The 25643-nt window shown below is 51.5% G+C and overlaps 1 protein-coding gene across 1 annotated transcript; it reads left to right on the forward strand.

The window, feature by feature from the left end:
- IL3RA (interleukin 3 receptor subunit alpha) lies at positions 1-25610 on the forward strand. Its single transcript, XM_079910386.1, has 12 exons — positions 1-142; positions 2616-2714; positions 10824-10966; positions 13005-13119; positions 14646-14778; positions 14866-15044; positions 17119-17237; positions 19666-19692; positions 21426-21546; positions 22179-22275; positions 23394-23475; positions 23760-25610. The coding sequence occupies exons 2-12, from the start codon at positions 2651-2653 to the stop codon at positions 23832-23834; spliced, it is 1155 nt and encodes a 384-aa protein (XP_079766512.1). The 5' UTR covers positions 1-142; positions 2616-2650; the 3' UTR covers positions 23835-25610.
- The last annotated feature ends 33 nt before the right edge of the window (positions 25611-25643 follow it).

Consider the following 25643-nt stretch of genomic DNA (forward strand, 5'->3'; position numbering starts at 1 on the left):
CTATAAAAACACTGATGAGAGAAGAAACAAGGTTCTTTCTCTTTCGGGAGGCTGCCTGCAGCACAGCTGAGAAGCCAGGAGAGCTTGGGGCCCACCCCCAGGCCAGCTAGACCAGCACCAGGAGAGGCTGCCTGCATCCCAGGTAAGACCCTGGGGCCGGGCTTGGGGGCGGGAGGCAGGCAGCGGCCTCCACTGCTGTCCCTGGAGACTCAGTACCGACCGCCAGCCCCGGGGGCGGGGGCGGGACCCCCAGGACTTGAACGTGGCTCGTGGCCGGGGCAACACACAACGGATTCAAAGCCTTTATGCCCAAGGAGGATGCCGAGTGTGTCACGGACCCCGGTTACGGGATCCGACCGCGGTGCCACCCTGGACCAGGCTGGGTGCCCGGGGGTCTTGACCACCTCTGTGTCTTGCGCCGGGTCCTATGCGTTGGCCGAACGGATGAACAGTTCGGAGTGGCTCTCCCCGGACGAGAGGCTTCCCCCTAATCACAGTGCCCCCGACTCCTGCAGGCTCACATTTGCCCCCAGACGCAGGCAGGCGAGCTGCCGGGGTGCAGAGCCCCAAGGCCCCTTCCCTCGCCCCGACCCTGCTGAGCCCGGCCCCATCCCCCGCCTCTGGGGGCTTGACTCCGCCCAGGGACGCCTCTTCCCTTTGCGATCGGGGGGCAGCAGGATACGTCGATGACCCTCATGCAATGTGGGTGTTTAAAGGACGTGAGCTTCTCCGAGCGAGGAGAGATGCCTGTGGGTGGGCTCAGTGTCGCGAGGCTGGAGCCGTGGGTACCTGTGGGGCTCAGCTCACCTGAGCAGACGCCAGGAACAGACACCCAGCCCTGCCTCGACGCCCACGGGGGCCCGTCTTCATCAATCAAAGAGGAGCCCGAGGTCGTGCTCATCCGATATTCTTCTCCCTGTGGATCCGCGCCTGGGCCTTTTGTGAGCGCGGCGTTTACTGCTCTGGATCGTGAGGCCCGGCTGGGAGGCACCTCCCCTGAAGCTTTGTGCCCGACGCCTGGCCCTCCTCACCCTCATCCCTGTACCACAGATAGACGGTTTGGCGTCTGTCCCGGGACGCCTCCCCGTGATGGGCAGTTCCGGATCTGACCCGTTGCCTTGTCCTGGAAAGGGGTCTCTCGGGTTTCCCTCCACCCAGTTTGGCAAGAAGGACCCTGGGTGTCGGCTTCCGGTGTCAAATCTGTGTGAAAGTTGGCACTTTTGGGGGACCAGGTCAGTCCTGGGGAATCTTGTGGGAGCCCCAGACCTGGATGGGGGAGCAGGTGAGACCCCAGATGGATGGAGTCCGGGTTGGGTCTCATGATGGGGGTGCTGGACAGGCCCTGAAGGAGGTAGGGTGCGTCCTGGGCCCCCCCCAATCCCAGCCAAGACGCTCCAGGTGGGATGGCGGGGAGTGGCGGTCAGTCTTTGGGCGACCCTGACTGGCACAGAGAGCCTGCGGCCCTGCTGAGGGTGTGGCCCCCGAGGCAGCTGAGGGTCCAAGGCTCTGCTTGGGTGGCAGCCCCAGGTCGGCCTCCAGACGCCAAGGGCATTTGCATGAGTGACTCAGGTGGGGGGGGGATGGGTGGGGTCCGTCGGGAGACCCTGCCTCTGGGGCCCGGAAGATGCAGAAGGTGGACCCCCGGGGGAGGGTCCAGGAGAGCCGGCCTGCAGAGGGGGGCTTCATGGGGACCTGGGGAAAAGCTCTGGCAGGAACGATGAGACAGCACGGGATTTAGTGACCGTAACTCGGTCTGTTCAGGAAACTGCGTTGTACTTCATGCTCTTAACTAAACTTCCTTCAACTGTTCTGTGAGCCCAGTGTTTCCTGGTGCTGCGTGGAGGGTGTTTTCTGGGTTCCGGGATGGGGCTGGAGCCAAGAGTGAGCTCAAACCCCAGGGCGGGAGCTTTTTAGGGAGGCTGACACACACACACACACACACACACACACACATGCACGCACACACACGCGCGCACACACGCACACACACACGCACGCACACAGACACATATGTGCAGACCTGCATACACGCAGGAATGCATGTACACATGCACACACAGACCTGTGTGGTGTGTGTGCGCAAGACACACAGACACACACATGCACGCATGCATGCACACAGACGTACATGCACACACAGACACACAAAGACCTGTGTGATGTGCGCACACACACAGAGACACACGCATGCATACACAGCACACACAGAGACACACAAACACGTCATGTGTGCACACGCATGCGTGCATATGCATATAGAGACACGCAGCGCACACAGATACACATACAAGACGCAGAGACACGCACACAGATACACATACAAGACGCAGAGACACGCACACAGATACACACGTGCACACATGCACACACAGTGCGCAGACACACACACACAAGTAATATGTGCAGGCACATGCAGACACATGCGCGCAGGCATGCGGCATACACGGGTGCACACACACGTGCGCACACGCACACGCACACGTGCACACACACGTGCTCACGCACGGGAGGCTCTCCTCCCGGAAGCAGCTCCCTGCGCTCGGAGCAAGACAGCCCTGGGGGCTCAGCCTCCTCCCTGCCGCCACCCCATGCGGCCACTGTCTCTTCTCTTCCAGCTGGTGCCCGCCCTCCTGTGGGAGCTGCCTTGGCCATGGCTTTCGTCTGCCTGGCGGTCTTCCTGGTGCCCGTCTCCGGCCTGCTGCCACCGGACCACGGTAGGAAAAGCCGGAGGAAAAGCCGCGTGCGGTCTGTGGGTCCCTGGGGCTGTGTTGCTTTTCAGTGAAACTGTTTACGTTGGGGTCACGGTTGAGTCACTCGGCTGCCATGAGAGATAGTGCAGACACTTTCCACGTAGCCTTCCCCTCAGTCACCCCGGCGGGTTCATCTTGCAAAACTGGTACCTCACAGACAGGATGTTCATCCTGATATGGTCAAGACTCTACGTCCAGAGCTCTGGGTGTAGCTACGGCGCTGGGACCCGGCAGTGTGCTTGGATTTACTGTCACCCTCTCTCTGGGTCGGAAGAACCCCGTGCAAACATTAGGGTGATGGGCTGAACTGGGTCCTCGCCAGATTCATGCGCTGAAGTCCTAACGAACAGAACCTGTCAACCGGAGTTATTTGGAAATAGGGTCTTTACAGACGTCCCTGAGTTAAGATGAGGTCACGTGGGTGGATCCCCGTCCAGAACAATGGGTGTCCTTATGAGGAGGGGAGATTTGGACCCAGGCATGGACACAGGGAGAAGCCAGGTGGCGATAGAGGAGAGATTGGGGTGATGCAGTCACAAGTGCAGGAACGCCTAGGACTGGGGCGGGGCAGCTCCCAGAAGCTGCAGAGGTTCTCCAGCTGGAACGGATTCTCCCTCTGAGTCTGTGGGAAGAACCAATCCTATAGCATCCTGGCCTCCGGGACCGGGAGATAAAAATCCAGGTGTCATGAGAGATGCGTCGTCTGGAGCTTGGACAGGCAGATGAGCAACGAGTAAGATGCTTTTGGGGCAACTCCATCCTGTTTTTCTCACATTTGTAACGGAGATTTATGGGGGGTAGGGTGAAAACCAGGGTCTCCGTGGCGTCCAGGAAGTTCCCACCATCTTCAAGCACGGTGGTGATGGGTAGGAAACAATTCGCGACGTGATAGTGAAGTTCGACCGTGACACACGATAAGGAGGTGAAAAGACAGTGATGTCGGTTCTTAAGCTGCCGTGCCCACCTCTGACTGTCAAGTGTCCGGCTGACCGGGTGACAGGTGTGGCTGGGAGAGAATATCCCAGGTGGGGCAGGGTGCAGAGCCAGTCTGCTGCTGGTGGAGAGTGCCCACCACCAGGCAGCAGAACCCCCAAGGGGAGCCATGCCCTCGGCCCCGGGGTACGGAGAGTCTACGTTTCCTGGGCGCCCAGTAGTGAGGGCGCCCAACTCGGGGTGCAAAGACCTGGATGCTTACAGGAGTACAAGAGATATGGTGCCCTCCAGGCGGGCATGCTGCCTTGGGGAGGGTCTGCAGAGAAGCCCCTCCCATCAGGGCTTCGCTGAGTGACCGGTGGACCCGGGACAGTGACCAAGCCTCCTGTCCAGCTCGCACAACACGCACATGTGGAGCAGCGCTTCAGGCAACGGGAGCAGAGTGCACCCCCTCACCACGGACGCTGGGTGCTTGCATCAGGCGCCGCGCCCTGTGCCGCTGTGATGGCCACAGCATTGCCTAACCATGAGAAGTTCGTTCCTTCCTCAAAGAGTAGTGGAGTTCAGATGGTGTGAGTGTGTGTGTGTGCGTGTGTGTGTGTGTGTGTGTGTGTGTTAGGGCATAGGTATCATTCTTCCGGGGACTGCTGGCTTACTCAGCTCAGGCTGCCTTAACAAAATACCGTAGTCTGGAGGACTTGAGTGACATACATTTATTTATCCCAGTCCTGGAGACCAGACGTCTGAGGTCAAGGTGTCCCAGGGCCACGCTCCCTCCAGAGGCTCCCGGGGAGGGCCCTTCCCGCCTCTACCAGCTTTGGGAGGCTCCAGGTGTCCCTGGGCTTGTGGCTGCCTCCCTCCTGTCTTCACAGGGGGTTCTCCCCGGGTGTGCACCTGTACCCAAATTTCCCCTCTTAATAAGGACACCAGTCAAATTGGGTTAGGGCCACAGTATGGCAGCAGGACCTCATCTTAATTAATTACATCTGCACTCACCCTATTTCCAGCTAAGGTCCCGTTCTGAGGTTAGGACTCCAGCATGATTTGGGGAGGGCTGGGGAAAGGACACAGTTCACTCCATCCCAGGTGGCTCTGTTCCATGTACAGACCCGGGACCCTTACATACGGATGGACCTGGGAAGCTCCATCATCTCCTTGGAGGAGTTTGTAGACGGATCACACGGGAGTTTTTACAGGTCTGAGCTAAAAGGACCACACATTGCTTCTGTCCATTTCCTGGACTCCAAGTCAGTCACGTGGCCGCACCTGGTGACCAGAGGGGCCGGGAGATGCAGGAGGTCTGGGAGGGGAGGGGGCTTTCTCCACGCCTGAGGCTCCCACCCCCCCCCCGTCTTTGCCCCACTTGTACGGGGCTGAGGCAGCTGCCACCTTTGTGGTGGCTTCAGGCCCATGGGCATTCTGGGGTCACTGACCACAGGCAGGAAGTGAGTAGCTTTCTAGGAGCCAAACGCTGAAGGAAGCAGGGAGCGTGTTGTACCGTTCTAACATTTCCCCCCAAAGCGCCCTAAAACTACAACGTTGGTCAAAGTGCATTAGAGAGGCCGTGGGTACAGGACACGGTGGAATAGAAGCGTTGAAACCAGACACCTTGTCTTGTTCGAATCGTACGGAGAAGTGGTTAGTCCTTCCCTACTGAGTCTGAATTAGCGCCAGGATTTTCACAGATTTATCAGGGGAAGGACGTTTTCGTCCCTGTCTAGTTTGCTGAGAGTTTTTCGTCTCAAAGGGGTGTTAAACATGGTCAAAAGGTTTTCCTGCTTCTATGGATACGATCACCAGTTTTCTGTTAAAGGGGCCCATTATAGCGATGGTTAAAATAGCCTTATAATATTCCTGGAGTAAATCCATTGGGTCAGGAGGTGTTACCACTTTTGTACTTTACCTGATTTTCTGGGCTAGTATTCTGTGAAGGAATTTGGTGTCCAGGAGTATAAGGCGTTTTCGGTTTCAGTTTACTTCTAATGTTTTGCTTTTGGTATCCGGATAACGCTGGCCTCATAAAGTGAGTCAGAACATGTTTCCCGCCTTTCCTCTGTTTTCGGAAAGTTTCTGCACATTGTTACTGTTTCTTTTTTAAATTGCTGGTGGAATTCAGCCGCAAAGCCATATGCACCTGATGCTTTCTTCCGGGGAAGCTTTTTCATTATATATTCTACTCCTTTAATACTTACAGGGTTACTCAGGTTTGCCACTTATGTCAGTACTGCTAATGTGTGTCTTTCAAGAAGCTGGTTCATGTCATACATTGTTGATGGTATTGGCATAACTTTTGTTCAAATTACCCCCAATTCTTCTTTCAACGTCTTTCAGGATGTGTATCAGTGTCCCCTCTTTCATTCCTAAAATTGGTCTTTTTTTGTTTTTTTCTTGATCAGTGTAGCAAGAGAGAGGGTTTTCCATTATATTGTCTCTTGTATAGCACCAGCTTTTGGTTTCCTTGACAATCTATATAGTTTTTCCATTTTCTTTTTCACTGATTCTTTTTTGTTCCCTTTATTTTTTTTAGGGATTTTGCTTTAGGCTTAATTTCTTTTCAGTTTAATTTGTTCTTCTTTCTCTAACGTCTTCATGTGGAAACTGATTCTTGAATTTAAACTCTATTCCTAACCTAAACATGTAATGTTATAAATTTCCCTATAAGCATTGCTGTAGCTGCGTCGCACTTTTTTTTTCTTTCATTTTCATTCAGTTCAAAATATTTTCTACATTTCCTGTGATTTCTTCTAAGATGCACATGGTAATTTATCACTTTGTCATTTTGTTTGCAAATATCTGGTGTGTTCCAGATTTTAAAAGAGTGATCTTGAATTTAATCAAGAGAGAATTGTAGTCAGAGAATATATACACAGTGAATGATTTAAACCTTTTTAAAAGGACTGACACTCCCCATGCCAGTACACGGTCTATTTTGATGAATCTTCTGTCTGTAGTTCATAAAAATGTGCATCCTGGGACTTCCCTGGTGGTCCAGTGGTTAGGACTCTGCACTTCCACTGCAGGGGACGCGGGTTCCAGCCCTGGTCAGGGAACTAAGATCCCGCAAGACGTGCGGCTCGCCCCCCGACAAAAAAAAAAACAAAAACAAATGTGCACCCTGCCGTCATTGGTTAGAATGTCCCCACAATGTCAATTAGGTCAAATTGTTGATATTTTGTTCAAGTCCTGTATACCCCTCCCATATTCTGTCTATCTGTTCTATTAGAGAGGGAGGTGGTGCTTATGCCTCATGTATTTTCAAAATGACTGTTGAGAGCACATATATTAGGATGAATTGGCCATTTAATCGCTTGAAATGGTCCCTTCTTACCCCCGGAAATAAAATCCTGGGATAAAATCCTAGGTTTTATACAATTGGAGCTTGCATAAGATATGCTTTCCTATTATTGCCATTTAAACTATATTTAAAGTACCTTTCTTGCAGACAGCGTACTGTGGGGTACTTTTAAAGTCTAGTCTGAAAACCTTTCCTTCTCACTGGAGCGTTTAGACCATTTGCATGCAATGAACTTATTAAGATGATTGACTTTAATTCTACCATTTTGCTACTTGTTTGCTGTTTTTTTTTTTCAGTTTTTCTTTTTTTTCTTTTTGTCGCCCCTCCTTTCCTGACTTCTTTCCAGTTACTCTTTTAGTGCTTTTCTTGTTTTTGTGTTTTTCTCTACCGTTGGCTTTTGGGCTAGCCCTCTTTGTTCCACGGCTTGTGCCGTTCCCCTGGGATGATTCATTCAGTACATACTCTCTTCAAATAATGTTATTCTACTTCACACAGAACATAGGAATCTCACAACAGTTTACGTTTACTTCCTGCCTCATCCTTTATGCCATGTCACACATGTACTTCTACGTCTCTATAAGCCCACAATACACAATACAATATTTTCTTTTAAAGAATTATCTTTTTAAAACCTTAAAAAAATGGGAAAGCTTTCCAGTTTGCCTACATTCCTACTATTTCTGGTATGCTTGTGTTGCATCTCTGCTCACCTTGGTTCCACATTCCTTCGTGAGTGTCCATCTGCTGATTTCTCCTTCAGCCACAAAAGCCTTTTTTGAAAACATTTCTTACAGACCTGCTCTTCTGGCAAAAAAACAAACAAATACAAAAATACAAAAAAAAAACCTTTCACTTTCTGTCACTATAAAAAGTCTTTATATTTCACCTTCCATTTATCGCTAAGATACAGATTCTAGGTTGACCAGGATTTGTATTGTTTTCTTGCAGCATTGGGAGAAGTCGTTCTGTCACCTTCTGTCTCCCATTGTTTCTAAAGAGAAATCAGCAGAAATTCTTATCTTTGTTCTCTGATAGGTGCGGTGCCTTTTTTCCGTTGGTTTTGTAAGATTTTCTTGATTCCACTTTTTAAAAAGGCATTTGAGGATGATGTGTCTTAGCGTTTGTGTTTGTTGGTACCTGTGTGTCTGTGTATCCTAGTAGGGTTTCTGAGCTTCCTGGGCCTGTAGGTTTATAATTTTCATTAAGTTAGGAAATGTTTGGCCACAACTTCTTCAAATATTTTTCTTTGGGGGCTTCAGCATAGATCATTTCCATTGTCTTCCAGTTCATCCAAGTGAATTTTTTCATCTCAGATGCTATATGTTTTACCTCTAAAAATTCTGATTGGTTCCTCCTTTATATCTTCCATTCCTCACTGCATAGTGTTCATGTTTTCCTTCAAGTCCTCTAACACATTTATAGTGGCTGTTTTAATGGACGTCTCTGTTAATTTCATCGTCAGCCACTCAGGGGACGATTTCTATGACCTGACATTTCTTCTGGTCACAGCCAACACATTCCTGCTTCTCTGCGTGTCTAGTCATTTTTTATTGGGTGCTGGATATTGTGAAGGATGAGTTGGTGAGGGTCTTCTTTGGTTGCCTTCTTTAAAGATGGTGAGTCTTGTTTCAGCAGGCCGTTCCTTTATTGGTGGGTCGCCTTGTTTTGAAGTTTTTCAAGGTGAGTCACCTTTAGCTTTTTCTCTCCGACAACAAAGGCCTGACTCTTCTGGGGTCTTTACTGACTTCTCAGTGTTCAGCAAGGAATCTCCACCTTGTCCCATTGGATTGTGAATGTCTCCCACCCCAAAATACACTCTCAGAATTGTTTGTCTTCGTTTTCAGAAAGTCTAAAAATAGTTGCTTTATATATTTGGCCGTTTTCTAGGGGCTTATGGTGAGAGATACATCTGAGACTACTTTACCATGACTGGAAGAGTATTTCCCACCATCTATAGTTTTTCAAAAGCTCTAGGGTTGAGAACACTATGTCCCTTTTCTTTCAGAGTACTGGAGGGTCACGAGTATATTGCAGTAAACACTCTTATGTGTACTTGCATTGATTTTGTTTCATTTTGTCTTTACAGATTTGCTTTTACTTTCTTCTGTTGGCATTAAAGTTCTTTTTTATTTGTGAGCACAACTGTAATTGGGTAGATAATAACCACTCTAAGGGAGCACAGGTAGATTTTATGGAAAACATAGTGACAGAAAACTCCCTTGTTATGTGATTTAAATATATACGGACTTATTTATATAAATATATATAATTTTATATAAGTACATTTCATATCAGATTATAAAGATTATTTTTAAATTTTAATTTTAAAATAATTAAAGTTGTGGGCTTCCCTGGTGGCGCAGTGGTTGAGGGTCCACCTGCCGATGCAGGGGATGCGGGTTCATGCCCCGGTCCGGGAGGATCCCACATGCCGTGGAGCAGCTGGGCCCGTGAGCCATGGCCGCTGAGCCTGCGCGTCCGGAGCCTGTGCTCCGTAACAAGAGAGGCCACAACAGTGACAGGCCCATGTACCGCAAAAAAAAAAACCAAAAACAAAACAAAACAAAATAAAATAAAATAATTAAAGTTGTAAATAAAGCTATAAAAATTAAAAACAAATGTAATAAAAATATGCTAAAACTCATATTTTCTACTGCATCACTCATAGCTGTTTTAATGATATTTACTGTTGTTTTGGAAGAAGTGAATATAAATTCTGAGGCATAAGAATCCATTAAAAATTACATTTTCACTTTTAAGAAATTTCCCTAGGGAAGTTTTTTTTAAGGAATAAATTATCCTTATAGGTTGGGAGACCGTAATGCCAGAAACCAGGATATTCACAGGATTTGGTCTTGCTTGTCAAACTAAGGTTGTTGATCCTGATAACTGATCACAGTACTTGCGGTTTATAAACAGTCATTTCTGCGAAATCCTCTAAATGAGGGGTCACAGATAACAGCTGAAGAAATATCTGATGGACCTTTATAACTTTGAGTTGTTGGTCCTATGTGATTGCTTCATGAAGCAAGTCACTGATAAAACACGTGGAATCCTTTGGTCTGCAAACTTTGACCTCCGTCCCCATTGACAGCATCATACGAATATATATGTGCTTTGATTGCACTTCAAAATGTATTTAGATGTACGCATTTTGGGTGGTTTTCCAAGAAGATGAGAATTCCTCTGTGTAAGAACATAAATATCATTGTGTAAAGATCAGGTCTCCTACTTTATGAAAATATATACTCCATTATATATACTTGTATATAAGTTTGTATACTTTTAATATATCACATTAAAATTTCTTTTTTTTTTAAAGATTTTCTGTTGTGGACCACTTTTAAAGTCTTTATTGAATTTGTTACAATACTTCTTCTGTTTTATGTTTGGGTTTTTTGGCCCCGAGGCATGTGGCATCTCACTCCCCAACCGGGGATCGAACCCGCACCCCCTGCATTGGAAGGCGAAGTCTTAACCACGGGACCGCCAGGGAAGTCCCTACATTAAAATTTCTATTGCAACTTGCAAAGCATTCCGAATTCTCAGCCTGTAGAGCAGACACTGAGCCAACTCTCTCAGCCTGAATTGGTTTTCAGTGAAAACGACCTTCTTTGACATACATGCTTAAGAAAGGTACATTTCCCATCAACGCGGACGGCAGCAGTGATCTGCTTTTCTGACTCTCTCCCCCCATTGTTGGGAGGGTGAGCTGGTGAGCTCACTAAGGTACTACAGATTCGGGGCCTCTGCCTGCTTCAGGCAACCACTTCTCCGTGTGGAACTCAGCTTCCCAAGGGGTAACTGAGTAGGACAAAGTTTAAGCGCTGTGTGCCTCTCTCCAGACCCTTACCCTATAGACATTTCCGATCCAGACCCACCAATTAAGAACCTAAGGATGGAGCCAGAAAGAAAAAGATTGACCTGGGACCTCCATGGAAACGTTTCCGAAATTATGTGTTTCATCAATTCAAAAGCTTTCACTAAGGTAAACCGTCGTCCCTGTACATAGCATCACAGAGACACGGGTTCTACTCCTGGGCTCAGCTGTGGAATGTGGGGTCCTTTACGGGCACTGCGGCTTGGGGCTCCTGATCTGTAAGACATCCAGAATGGTACCCACCGGAGAGGGTTGGTGTGGAAATGGGCTGAGATACTGCAGGTAGAGAACCAAGCCCAGTTGAAAGTGAGACCTCGGGAAACGCTGTCCCCCTCCACCATCCCCTGCCCCCCACTCAAATCCCCTCCTGTATCAGAGGGTTCGGAGGGCGTGAGAACTGTGACACGTCTCATGGGCAGAGGCCGTGGCGAGAATGCCAACCGCTGAGCATGTTTCATGAGAAGGACGCACCTGTCTGCGTCCTTGGGAAGAACATTGGTTCCCTCAAATGACTCTCAACTGAGTACAATCCAAATCACACCCTATGTTAGTCCGCTTGGGCTGCTGCTGTAGCAAAGCACCGCACACGGGGCGGCGTAAACAACAGACATGTGTCTCCCCAAGTCCTGGAGGCTGGAATCTGAGATCCAGGCGTGGGCAGGGCTGGTCCCTCCCGAGGCCTCTCTCCTGGGCGTGTAGACGGCCGTCTCCTCCCTGTGTCCTCACGGGGTCGTCCCTCTGTGTGCGTCTGTGTCCTGATCTCCTCTTCTCATAAGGACAGCAGTCCTATGGGATCAGGACCCACCCTAATGATCTCATTTTACTTTCATCCCCTCTTTAAAGGACCCCCAACGCCAAATACATTTCCATTAAGGGCTTGGATTTCAATATATGAGGGGTTTTTTTTTTGCGGGGGGTGGGTAGGGCACAATCCAGTTCATGACAAACCCCTATGGGATTTTAATGGAGCTTGGCCAGTTGACCCTAAACTCTATCTGCAAGAACAAATGTTGCAGAAGAACCGAGAAATTTTTTTAAATTAATTAATTTAGTTACTTTTGGCTGCGTTGGGTCTTCGTTGCTGTGCGCGGGCTTTCTCTAGTTGCGGCGAGCGGGGGCTACTCTTCATTGCAGTGCATGGGCTTCTCATTGCGGTGGCTTCTCTTCTTGCAGAGCACGGCCCTAGGCACACGGGCTTCAGTAGTTGTGGCACGTGGGCTCAGTAGTTGTGGCGCACGGGCTTAGTTGCTCGCGGCATGTGGGATCTTCCTGGACCAGGGCTCGAACCCGTGTCCCCTGCATTGGCTGGCGGATTCTTAACCTCTGCGCCACCAGGGAAGCCCTCTTTTCCTGTTTTCTGTTTTTTGTTTTCAAATCAAAGCAATACCTGCACAGAGTTTAAAGAGGAAAATAGTCGTACGGGGTTCGTTATAACAAAATAGCAACTTTTCAGTGAGACATCACTTCTTACCTTTTTACACCTGATGCTGTTGTTCTAGACCTCTGCATCTCTCTATAACACAAATTCTTGATTCATTCCGTTTAGCCAAAATGTGTTGATTTTTCTCCTAAGGGACGGGAGGCTTCACTCTCTATTTCCTATGCACAACTCACCTCCCCAGCAGTTGCCATCCCCAGCTCACACTCTCTCCTCTCTCGACAAATATTCAGTTTATTATAACCATATGAACACTATTCACACCTGAGCCATGTGGTTAATGGGGATTTTTCTTTCCTGTCTTACACAAATGTTTGTTTCTCCTAAATTTAATCATTTCCATTTCCTTGAGGTTTTATCTGTTTGCCCAGTTTGTCCATCACTACTTTACCATCACATTCTTGGCCAAATGGCTAAATATCTTCTCAAAATATCAAGGCATTCTGCCAACTCTGTCTCAGAACCTTCTAGGATATTTTTTCCTTTTGGTGAGTGATCTCCTCATTTTCATCTCCCTCTCTCTCTCTCTCTCTCTCTCTGCATACCAAGACTCCGGCTTTGGATGTTGAGGAAAACTAAAGAAAACCTATAGTTTTCTTTCTTTCTTTTTTAAATCTAAAGTCTCAGTGTTTTATTAGTTCTCCCCTAATTATGATTGGTGATAATAATTAGGAACAGAGCAATAATAGATTGCTCTGTCTCTCTCAGGCACGGAAAAAGACGTATTGCAGTATTCCTGACTTGTCATGCCAAGCTACAAACTACAGCATCAAGGTGACCAAAGGTCAGCCATTCTCCACGTGGATTCGGTATCCTAGTCAAGGTGAGGGGAAGATGCTCTTTCAGGGTGTTCTTTGCTTTCAATCATCCGTCAGTGCTCTGAATACCAAAATAATGGCTTTTACCTTGGATGGGTCTCCAGGGACATAGCTTCGTGGGAAAAAGACCATCTCGGAGGGTCTCACGCAATTTCACACACGGCACCTGCCTGAATGAACGGAGCTGTAGAAACAGAGCGGTTTTGTTGTTGTTGGTTTTTGTGTTTTTGCTTTTTTGTTTTGTTTTGTTTTTTTAGTTTGAGAACAGAGTTTTATCATTTTCCTCATGCCAAGCAAACAGATTGTCTGATCCCATATACGGTTTGGACAGAGAGAACATCAGTAGCAAGTCTGAACACCTCCTGCGCTCTTTGTCAGGAAGTTGGAATATCACAAAACTGTGCTCTTCTGAGAATGGGAAAACGAGGAAGATAAACTCTGGCTCCAAATTGTTGGAAATACAGTTTATGTTGTTGGATTTTTCTTTTCCCCTTTCATTAAAAAAAAAAAAAAATGGGTCTTCCCTGGTGGCGCAGTGGTTGAGAGCCCGCCTGCCGATGCGGGGGACGCGGGTTCGTGCCCCGGTCCGGGAAGATCCCACATGCCGCGGAGCGGCTGGGCCCGTGAGCCATGGCCGCTGAGCCTGCGCGTCCGGAGCCTGTGCTCCGCAACGGGAGAGGCCACGGCAGTGAGGGGCCCGCGTACCGCAAAAAAAACAAAAATGTCTTCCGTGACTCTAGCTGATCCAGGTTTCATCCAAAATACGTCACTTCTTAAAAATAGGGTTCTGATGGCAACGGACTTTAGCTGAGGAGTAGCTAGTAAGAGAAAGAAAGAAAGTTCCAGAAGACTGTTGGGCGTTTCTTAGGCTTAGGGTTAGGTGGGCAGGGTTGGGAGCAGGAGGGGTCCGGTAAGGGTATATGGGGTCACGGGGGGGCGGGCCATGGGCGGGGAGCCTTGCAGGGAGGGGAGGTGTTACCACTGCAGAAAGGGTAAGCGCTACATGGATGTGTCTATTATTTCTTTTCTTTTTTCTTTTTTTTTTTTTTGCGGTACGCGGGCCTCTCACTGCCGTGGCCTCTCCCGTTGCGGAGCACAGGCTCCGGACGCGCAGGCTCAGCGGCCACGGCTCACGGGCCCAGCCGCTCCACGGCATGTGGGATCTTCCCGGACCGGGGCACGAACCCACGTCCCCTGCATCGGCAGGCGGACTCTCAACCACTGCGCCACCAGGGAAGCCCCTCTATTATTTCTTAGAACCGCGTGAGAATTCACAAGGATCACTAAAAAGAGACTCACTTAAAAAAATTTTTTTTTAATTTTATTGGCGTATAGTTGATTTACAACGTTGTGTTAATTTCTGCTGCCCAGCAAAGTGACTCAGTTATACATAAATAGTCTTTTTCATATTCTTTTCCATGATGGTTTATCCCAGGATATTGAATATAGTTCCCTGGGCTCTACAGTAGGACCTTGGTGTTTATCCGGGACTCAGTTTTGGTTTTTTTTCCCCTCTTCTTTGCAAGCCCAGAAGGGAATCCCAGGGCGGCTGCAGAAAACCTGACCTGCTGGGTTCACGACGTGGATTTCCTGACGTGCAGCTGGGCGGTGGGCCGGGAGGCCCCGAGGGACGTGCAGTACCATCTCTACCTGGAGAACCTGGAGTAGGTGTGACCTTGGGCTCGCCGGGGCTCCCCCGGGCTGGAGCGGGGGCTTCAGGGCCGCTCATGACGCAGCCGCACCCCTCACAGCTCCTATGAGAAGTGGCCGTGCTCCCAGTACAGAGCAGATGAGCAAGGGACAAACGTCCAGTGCCGTTTTCACAACATCTCTGTGTTATCCAAGGATCTGACGCGTTTCCTGGTGAATGGTACCGGCAGCGGTTCCAAAATCCCCTGCTCTGAAACGACTGATAGACTAGCCAAAATCGGTGAGTAAGAAAATGTGACCCTGCTTCGCGTGCCGTACTTCCGTGGAGACGCTGCTTGCCGTCCTGAAACCGAATACCCGAGGCTGGGCGCTCAGATGACACACTCCCCTCCCAGAGTCCTGGGGGCTGGGAGTCGGAGGTCGGGGCGTGGGCACGTCAGTTCCTGGCGAGACCCTCTTCCTGGCTTGCGTGTTTGCTGTGTCCTCACACAGTGGAGAGCGAACTCTGGTGCCTCTTCCCCCACTTCTTTTTTATTCTTATTTCTTATTGGGGTAGAGTTGTTTTACAGTGTTGTGTTAGTTTCTGCTGTAACGCGAAGTAGAGTTCCCTGTGCTGTACGGCAGGTTCTCATTAGGTATCTGTGTTACACATCTTAGTGTACGTATGTCCGTCCCAATCTCCCAATTCATCCCACACCCCCTTGCTCTGATTATAAGGGTACTGATCCCATCATGGGGGCCTCACCTTCAGGACCTCATCTAACCCCGATTGTGTCCCAAAGGCCCTGCCTCTAAAGCCGTCCCACTGGGTGTCAGGGCTTCCGCACGTGAATCTGGGGAGACACAGACACCTAGCTCACAGCAGCTGCTCTGTGTTCCCGGGACCTAAGGAAGCATTTCCAGAACACACCTAGCAGATGGCGCTGTGCCCCCCATCCACCGAGGACAGCTGCACCATGAGGCTGGGGGTCTCACACGGGTCGCCCCTCTCCAGGCCCTGTGTTCAAAAATAGCTCAAAAATAGTTATTCTTTTTGTTTGAATCTATCGACGGCAGGTTTTCAGGACACAAAACCCATCTTAGCAAAGCTCTGTCAATACTTTTTACTTTAAATTAGACCCCACTGCCCCCCAAACTAGGACAGCTTCAAGCCCCATGAAACCTGGCCCCTCACCACCCTGGCTGGTCCACGTGTAGCAGGGAAGCATATGAGCGGAGAGGTGGGTGCAAAAGGGGAGAAGATGGGGGCCTCCGGTTCAGAAGCCGGGATGGGCCTCCTGCCTTTGTCTGTGGTGTCCCCCCGGCCCGGAGCCAACCTCACTCTGATGCCACGTCCCTCACACACCACGCACCCCTGGGCGAGTGCAGCCCTACACGTGTAGCCCCGCCCGCAACTCCGCACTGTGCTCCGGCCCCAGCCCTGCTGTCCACGTGGGGTGTCCACGGCCTGGTTCCCAGCAGGGGTGGCGGGGTGGTGCCAGCCCGTGTGGCAGTGGGAGTGGAGGTGGCCGGAGGTTTGAGTGCACATCAGTGGGGGGACCCGGGACTGGGGACCACCCCATGGTGAGCCTGGGCAGACACCAGTGGGGTCCTGGCGGGGGGTCAGACCTGTAGACCTAGACGCCGTCCCTCAGGAAACTGATGGAGCCGGAATCAGGGATGCACAACACCCCAGGGAGGGCAAAGGGCGGAGCCCTGGGACAGCCCACAGAGGGGCCCCGAGGGTCCTGGAGGAGCTGGGTCCCACTATGGGGGTGGCAGGTGAGAAGGAAGCAGGGGGTGGGACCCGGTCAGAGTCCAAGGCGGGGGCAGAAGATTCCGGGTGAACTTTTGGGAGTGGGATTGGCGGCCAAAGTCTTGGGGGCAGGACTGGCCCCGGGCAGCTCGGGGAGGGGCCAGCTGCCCTGGAGGTGGGGTCTGAGCAGAGCCGATTGGTCCAGTGGGCAGGAGGGCGGGACCTTGCAGCTGGACCGCGCTTTGCTCCCCCTGCTGGAGAAGCGTAGCCCCAGGGACTGGAATCGCCAAGAGGGAAAAGAACAGCGCTGCTCTGAGGGGTGTCCCTGCACAGACGAGAAGAAAGCTTTGCAAGGGCCTCCGAGTGGGTGAGGGGTCCCCCCGGGCCAGTGTCTGAGCTGGTCCGCAGGCTCCGAGACCCTAATCATCCCAACAGTTTTCTCTCACTTGTCTCTGTCTCTTGATACTTTTTAACCTTGGAATGACATTTTCCTCTCTTCCCCCCCCCCCCCCCAGCTTGTAGGAGGCCTCTTTTAAAAGTATCTCTGGGCGGGGCGGGGGGGGGAGAGAAATTCTTTTTTGATGTGCTTTACTCATAAAAGTGGTTTTTTTCTCCCTAGAGGTATTAGCTGCTCCCAACATCACTAGCAGGTGGTGTAACCAGAGCTACTCGTTCATGCAGTGGCAAGTGAGGAGTCACCTTAATGATGACTTCAAGTACGAACTGCAGATACAGAAGGTAAGCGGTTTCCTGGGTGGGCATCTCTTATACTCTTACATCCCCCTGGACTCCGGGGCTTTGGGGGTAGGTGAAACATTCAAAACAAAAAAAAACAGAGGAACTGTAAAATAAATGAGCTTTAGCAAAACTCCAAGTGTTTGGCCGTTTGAGTGACACCGCTGACGTTGGAAAGGAATCAGAACATGGAAGGAAATGCTTGCATACTTTCTTCAGGTTTGGGGTAGAGGAGGGATATTTACCTGTCAACACGCAGAAGATAACCCTACAGAAAAAGAGCAAAAGGTTGAAACAGCCACTTGGTGAAACTCTGTCTGACCGTATGTCACAGAGCCTGCAATTCCCCTGCGAGAAATGAGACCAGTAGCCCCCCCCCCAAAGATGGGACCTAAGTGTTTGTAGCACCTACGTGTATAATGGTCCCTAAACAGGACACAACCCTAGGGAAGGGATGAACAAAATATAGCCACGCAGCGGAATCCTAGCCACCAAGAACTGGAGGGTCCCTTGTGTATGTTTGAAAGTGTCATAAAAGAAACGATTTACACAGGAAAACTCAGGATGCTCTGTAGGGACAGATCTGAGGGCTGGGGCAGGGGCGCAGGGAGGAGGGCCTATGGAGGAGAAGCTGGAGGGAATTTGGGGGTGATGGACACGTTTCCTGTATTGTGCCGGTTTCACGCACACGTTTGCCAAAGTCAGCAGATTATATGCTCTGCTGGTGTGCTTTGCTGTATGCAAATCATACCTGAATAAAGCTACTTTTAAAAAAATATGCTGGAGATCACCGGTATTCTATACTCAGTGACTGTCATAGTTATTGACTATGTTTATTTTTCTGTAGTGTTACATTTATTTATACTTTACACTCAACTTTTTCATAAGCCCAAGACTGCTCAAAAAAATGGAGTCAATAGATTTAAAAAAAAAAGGACCAGCTATTTTTGAGCTAGGTGGTATTTTGTACAATTTAACTGTCTACTTGTAATTATTTATTGTTTATGTATTTATAGTCAATAACTGCTTGTACTCATTTTTTATTTTATTGAAGTATAGTTGATTTACTCTGTTGTGTTAATTTCTGCTATACAGCGAAGTGATTCAGTTATACCGATATATACATTCTTTTTCATATTCTTTTCCATGATGGTTTGTCACGGGGTATTGAATATAGTTCCCTGTGCTACACAGTAGGACCTTGCTGTTTACTCAATTTTTCTATAAACACAAAACTATTCAAAAAAATCTATTAATTAAAAAAAGACCGAGCACTTTGAGTCAATCAGTATTTTATACTCAATTATTTACTTATATTTATTACATTTATTTATTATCTATGTTCAATCACTGCTTATACTCAATTTTTCCACAACCTTAAAACTACTCAAAACATCTATTAATTTAAAAGACCAAATATCTTTGCACTAATCAGCATCTTATACTCAATTATTTACTTATATTTATCTTTTATGTGTATTTACCTGTTTGTGTGTATTTATTATTTATATTCGTGTTCTGATTATTTCATACTCAACTGTTCTATAAACCTAGAACTGCTCAAAAAATTAGTCCATAAATTAAAAGAAAATAAGTAGTTTTGAGCTCATTGGTATTTTTATACTCAGTTATTTACTTATATTTATTCATTATGTCAATGTATTTATATACCTATGATTTATACTCCATTACTGCTTATCTTCAAGTTTTCTGTAAACCCAAAACCACTCAAAAAAAGTCAAGTCTATTGATTAAAAAGACCAAATATTTTTGAGGTAGCTGGTATTTTATACTCTACAATTTACTTACATTCACTATTGCTGTCTACTGACTTATGTACTATATTTATTATTTAGACTCAACTAGCGTATGGTCAATTTTTCTGTTAACCAAAACGACTCAAAAAAATCAAGTCTATCCATTTTATTTTTTTCATAAAAGACTAGGTACTTAAAAAACTTTTTGTTTTTAATTGGAACATAGTTGATTTACAATGTTGTGTTAGTTTCAGGTCACAGCAAAGTGATTCAGTTACATACACATATTAACTGTATATATTCAGTTTTATATATATATATATATATATTTCAGATTCTTTTCCATCGTAAGTTATTACAAGATAGTGAGTAGAGTGCCCTGTGCTCTACAGTAGGTCCTTGTTATCTATCTATTATATATATAGAGTAGTGTGTGTCTGTTAATCCCAAACTCCTAATTTATCCCTCCCCCAGGTACTTTTTAGTTCATCGATATGTTATACTCAGTTACCTCTATTTATTATTTTTGTGTACAGCAGTACTCTATTTATTATTTCTACTCAATGACTGATTATTTTATCCTCGACTTTTCTGTAAACCTGAAGAGGCTCTGACAAATGATGGCCCTTCCTGGGGATGGGGTCAGGCACCCACGCTCTGCTTTTCTCTTACAGGGTACGGAGCTCGCCTACAAACAGGAGGTGGGTGGCCCCCGCCCCCGCCCCAGTCTGGCATCCCAAGCGCAGGCTCCTTACGTCTATTACTGTCCAGTGACTCTGAGATGAAGCTCCCCTGTCCATAGACCGGGTGCCATCACCTGCCTGGTGCTGCCCTAAAGGTCCACCCCCCGGCCCCCAAATCCCTCAGGATTCGGTGGGAGTGTCACCACGCCCTAATTCACTACCTAACTGCCTCCAACCTGCGGAGGCAGCTGCTTCCGTTCCGCAACTACCGGCCACAGACCCCATGGCCCCCGTCTCTCCTTTGTCTCTCTCTGTCTCTGTCTCTGCCTCTTCCTCCCGTCTCTGCCTCTGTCTTCTCGGGGCTTCTCCTCTGTGTCTGTGTCTCTCCTCTTCTGTGTCTTAGAAGGACCCTGTCATTGGATGTAGGGCCACCTTCCTCCAGGAGGACCTCATCTCAGACCCTTCACCTCATCACAACTGCAAAGACCCTTTGTCCGTGTAAGATCGCATTCACGGGTACCAGCTGTTAGAATATGGACTTATCTATTGTTTTAGGGGATATGATTCAAATCCATACTAGATATATGTGTGTGTGTATATACAGAGGACCACACAGTGTGGGCAACAGACCTTCATTCTCCCTCGGTCCTGGGGACCAGACGTCTGAGTGAGATAAAAGTGTCCCAGGGCCGCGCTCCCTCCAGAGGCTCCAGGGGAGGGTCCTTCCCGCCTCTTCCAGCTCCTGGGGGCTCCAGGCGTCCCTGGGCTTGTGGCCGCATCCCTCCCGTCTCTGCCTCTGTCTTCCCGGGGCTTCTCCTCTGTGTCTGTGTCTCTCCTCTTCTGTGTCTTAGAAGGACCCTGTCATTGAATGTAGGGCCACCCTCCTCCAGGAGGACCTCATCTCAGACCCTTCACTGCATCACCTCTGCAGAGACCCTGTTTCCAAATAAGGTCCCAGGTTCTGGGGGTACGACTCTTCTTGGGGGGACCCCACTGAATGTTCTACAGGCTCCATTCTGCCTGACACCCGAGATGCCACCACTCTTCTTGACCTCACCGGCGGTGGCCACCACGAATACTGACCTTCTAGTGATTAGAAAGAATATTTTTATTTAGATGCCAAGAACCTGGGCTGAGACGCAAAGGGAGCTTGCGGTTCCCGGCCCCTCTGAGCACCAGGCATCTTCCTGTCTCCCAAGGGGGGCTGGCCGGGCTCTCTCTTGGGTAGCCGTCTTAGTTCCCTGGGGCAGCCGTAGACTGGGTGACTGAGAACCACAGACATTCACCCTCCCCCAGTCCTGGGGACCAGACGTCTGAGGTCAAGGTGTCCCAGGGCCGCGCTCCCTCCAAAGGCTCCAGCGGAGGGTCCTTCCTGCCTCTTCCAGCTTCTGGGGGCTCCAGGCATCCCCGGGCTTGTGGCCGTATCCCTTCCATATCCACAAGGTGTCTCCCTGTGTGTATGCACGTGTCTGTCTCCGAGTTTCCCCTCTTTATAAAGACACCAGTCATAGTGGCTAGGGGTCCACTGTACCCTATCCAACCTCCTCTTAACTCATCACATCTGCATCAACCCTATTTCCAAATAAAGTCGTCTTCTGAGACGCTGAGTGTTAGGACCCCAACACGTGAATGTGGGGAGGACCCACTCAACCCCTTGAAGGCCCCATTCTTCTGCCACGGACTGGGAATGGACTTTCCCCTCTACTTTCTTTTTTTTTTTTTTTTTCCCTCTACTTTCTTTTAAACTGCAGATCTATAAAGCCTTCTTGGAGCTGAACAATCCTGGGACCTACACGGTGCAAGTAAGGGCCAGGGATGCCACCTTCTCCCATTACAAACCTTGGGGTCCGTGGAGTGTCCCCCAACACTTCGGTGAGTGGGAGGGTCCCTCCTGTCTCTTCCAGCTTCTGGGGGCTCCCGACGTCCCTGGGCTTGTGACCGCCTCCCTCCCGTCTGTGATGGTGTGTCCAAGCTGTCCCATGGCGCTGCGCCAGGCGCGCGGAGACGGCTATCGCCAACACTCTGAGTTACAAGACAAACCTTTTAATGCAGTTTAAAAAAAGAATCGAAATTGAGGCGAAAAATCCATGATGTTTAATCCATATATTAGATTCAAGAACTAGGGCAGCGCGCACCCAGGACGCAGCGTGGCAGGGAGGGAGGGAGGTGGGGAACAGACCAACCTCGGCCCCGCCCCTCCCGATGGGCGTGGCTGACCCCCCGTCCCCCCCGCCCGCGACTCGAATTGATCCGACGGGTCGGCGCTACCAGCCCCCAACTCCAAGTGTCGGTCGGTGGTCGGGGGGCATCGGGATTCTGGCGACTTGGGAGGGATTCCCGAGGGGCCCGGCCCGGTGCGCAGGTGGCCGCTGTCCCCAGGTGGACGGTGCTCCTGGACGCGCCTCCCGCCCCCCGTGCCGGCCACCTCCTTCCCGAGCCCCCGTGGAGGTGCTGACCCCGGACCTCCTGGGACCTGCCCGACGCGTCCCGCCCCTCTTCCGTAGTGTGTGAGGAGGGCGCGCGCCTCCCCGTCTGGCTGACGTCTTTGCTGATCGCCCTGGGGACGCTGCTGGCTATGGGGCTCGTGCTCCGGTTTTGCAGGTGAGCCCGCGGGCCCCTGGTTTGCGCGGTCGTTTTCTGGAGTGCGATCCTTAGGCCAGGCAGCCCGCGCTGCCCACTCTCCGCCGCCCCCGCCCCGCCCCGTGCACCCGTGCGTCTGGGCTGCGGGACGCTCCCCCGCCAGTCGCAAGCCACCGCCTCTCGTCGCCCCAGCGGTCTTTTGCCAACCAGAACCTGGTTTCTGCCACCTGGTCCCTGCCGCCCGCGGAACCCAAGGAGCCGGGTCCCCCGTGCAGCACCCTGCGGGCCCCTCCCTCCCCAGCACCTGTGTGGGGGGTCTGCTGGTCCCCACATGCCCGCGCTGTTCGCTCCCTCACACCTCACCCCGACGCCGACTAGAAATAATCTTTCTAGTGATTAGAAAGAATATTTTTCTTTGGATGCCAAGAGCCTGAGCTGAGACGCAAAGGGAGCTTGAGGTTCCAGGCCCCTCTGAGCACCAGGCATCTTCCTGTCTCCCAAGGGGGGCTGGCCGGGCTCTCTCTTGGGCGGCCGTCTTGGTTCCCTGGGGCAGCCGTAAAAACAACCCTAGAAAAGGTAGCTCCTCCGGACGGGGCTCCGGGACCCCTCCCCAGCCTGGCAGGCAGCAGGCGCGCGGCAGCGTCAGCCAGGCCGGTTGCGGTCCCTTCCACAGGCCTGCGTGCTGAGCCGAAAGGGTGCGCCCGGCACAGGCCCCGCCCCGCCCCGCCCCGCCCCGAGCGCCGGCTCCTGCTTCGTCTGGCTGCTGGCTTCACGCCCACCCCTCCCAGCCGCTTCAGGCTGAGCCGCCCCGCCCAGGGGCTTGGTTTGGGAGCGGATGGGACGCCGACCCAGGGAGGGGACCACCGGCTCGGCGCGGAGGCTGTGGGGTGGGAAGGTTGCCATGGTGATAGGATGGGGTCTCGTGAGAGGTGCCAAGGTGGGTGCGGTGCAGCTGACTGAGCAGATGCAGCTCTGCTAGGGCTCCGCTTTCTCATTTCCGCACGTCTCCTGCAGGGACCCCTCCCAAAGGAGGCTGCACTCCTACTACATCGGGGCCTCGCTGGGGCTCTAGTGGACGCCGCATCTCCCCTCCGCTGGTGGGTGCGGGTTTCAGAACAGGTGTCTCTCTCTCCTCCGAGGTTCTCGGTGATGCAGAAGCTGTTCCCTCCCATCCCTCACATGAAAGACCATATCAATGGCAAACTTCAGAACGGAAGGACGGTACGTGGTCTCCCGCCGGGGACACATCTGGTGCCAGGTGCCTGCAGCCCCACCCAGGGAGCAGGGCACTGCTGGCCCTGGAGGGTGGCCTAGGAATGTGATGGGCAGGGGAGGAGCCGGCTCCGGTCCTGTGACACAGGCGGCCACTCCGAGATGCGGGTCCGGGAGCCCCTGGGGAGCCTCCCGCCGCCGTGTGTTCTGCGCTGGCCCTGCCCCTGGGGCTTTCCAGGGTGCACTTGCCCCCACTGTGGCTCTGCACTCACCTCGCCTCCCTCACCCCGCAGATGACCTGGGACCCCGACCAAGACAGCCAGGAGGAGTGTCCAGTGGCCGAGGTGCAGGTTCTGGGGGAAACATGAAGCTGGTGCAGAGGCCCGGTTTTCCGCCAGGCAGAGGGCGCACAGCCTGCTCATGGCAGGTCGTGGATGTTTCAAGCGGGGTCAGGGATGGAAAAGCCCGGTGCAGTTGACACGGGGTCACCTCGAGGAAGAAAGAACAAAACATGTGTTGGGCTCATGTCTCATGTCACGGCTTTTTTCCTCATCCGTGACCCCTGGAAGTGGGGGTCACCCCCCAGCGCCGCTGAGCCCCACGTTCCAGCCTCCTGGACTTGGCCGGTGCTCGCACGCCCACATGCCCACTGGGTTTGCTCCCTCCCAAGTCCGTTAAGGGGCCCTGCCTGCCTGGTTTCTCTGTCTTGAACTGTTTTCTTGCTGCATTTCCCCTTTGTAAGCCCCTTAAATCACTTGTGTGACAACGCGGGGCTGGGGGGGGGGTGGTGTCTACATCCCTCCCCTGGCTACGTGTGCGACCCCAGGGAAGGCACACGGGAGACAGGCTGTCAAGGCGGCAGGAAAGGGGGTGTCAGGGCAGTGTGGCCTGTGGGCCTCGGGGGCCCGCAGGCGCAGAGGTGTGGCCCTGCGTCCAGACATGGTCGTGGTGGGCAGTGAAGACACCCACCTGTACGCCCACGTGCACTGCCTGGCCCACGGGAACCCGAGTCTCCAAGAGGCAAGGCTTCCCTGGAGGACCTCTAATTTCGTTCCCTTGTTTACATGCTTAACATGTCAAGTTCTGTAGCAAAGAATTCAACCCCAACGGCAGATGCAGACTTGCTAGCTTTGCGGAAGGCACCCCTGCTGCGTCTGCAGGATGGCGCACAGTCTATGGGCCTAAATGCACACGGGTGGAACCGTGTCCCAGGTGTGACCCCGGCAGTCAGCACAGGTCTGGGTAGACAGACAGACGATGTCCCAGTTCTAAGTGACTCCACCCCAAGGGCTGGGGCACAGGTGCGTCAGAAGCCCAGGCTGCTCCTCAGGACTCCTCTGTGGAGCCGGGGCTGGCGGGACCCACGTGGGCGTGTGGCGGCCGGTGCCGGTCCTGTCCCCCACCCAGCTCCAACAAGGTAACCTTGGGGAAAGCCAGCTCCAGCTCGTCTTCTCTGACCGACCTCACCCTGGGCTGGAGATGGAAGCTCTGCTCTCCGATGAACTCAGCCGGCCTCGGGGCGGTCCTGCTGTGGCCTGCAGCTGGCTTCCCCTCGAGGCGGTCCTGCTGTGGCCTGCAGCTGGCTTCCCCTCTCCAGCCCCTGCAGCGGACCCGTCTGACCTCTTCAAGGTCACTTGGTGCTGGAAGCTCCACGTGGACCCAGGGGACAGTTCTGTTCTTGGGCGGCTCTGCGTGCGACCGTGAGGCCTCAGACTGGTGATGACCCTACAGGCACAGTGCCAGACCCTGAGAACACCCAGAGCAAGCCCCAGAATACACCCCATTCCCCCATGATGACGTACCAGGACCCTGGGGCCAGCCTGGGAGAGACGCTCAAAGCAAGTTCTCTCCGTGCTGGAGACATCAGGCTTCCTGCAGATACGGCTCCAAGGGGGGGAGGATGCTTGCCTGCCTGGGGCTGGGGGTCAGGGACACCTGAGAGGGTGCACGTGCTCACCTTGCAAGGGATTCCACTGTGAGCCCAGGGCAGGGGTGGCCCACGGGACACACAGCTGCTACCACCCTGGGGGGCTTCTCTGTGGTTAAACCCCAGTGACAGGTAGGCCTGGAAGGGCGGGCACTGGGGGAAGGGAACTTCAGGTTAGGAAGCCCCAGGGTCCCCGCATCTGCGTGCTCCCCTCAGCACCCGAGGGCGGCCCCTGGGACAGGCCGGGCCA

The sequence above is a fragment of the Stenella coeruleoalba genome (genome assembly GCF_951394435.1).
Source record: "Stenella coeruleoalba genome assembly, chromosome: X".
In the NCBI taxonomy this organism is placed as follows: Eukaryota; Metazoa; Chordata; class Mammalia; order Artiodactyla; family Delphinidae; genus Stenella; species Stenella coeruleoalba.

What these genes read in the sequence shown, in the direction of transcription:
- IL3RA (XM_079910386.1), top strand. Translation starts at nt 2,651, where the DNA reads ATGGCTTTCGTCTGCCTGGCGGTCTTCCTGGTGCCCGTCTCCGGCCTG. An exon ending in GATTCGGTATCCTAGTCAAG is followed by an intron (nt 13,120 to 14,645) that starts GTGAGGGGAAGA and finishes TTGCAAGCCCAG; the next exon opens with AAGGGAATCCCAGGGCGGCT. An exon ending in TGATAGACTAGCCAAAATCG is followed by an intron (nt 15,045 to 17,118) that starts GTGAGTAAGAAA and finishes TTTTCTCCCTAG; the next exon opens with AGGTATTAGCTGCTCCCAAC.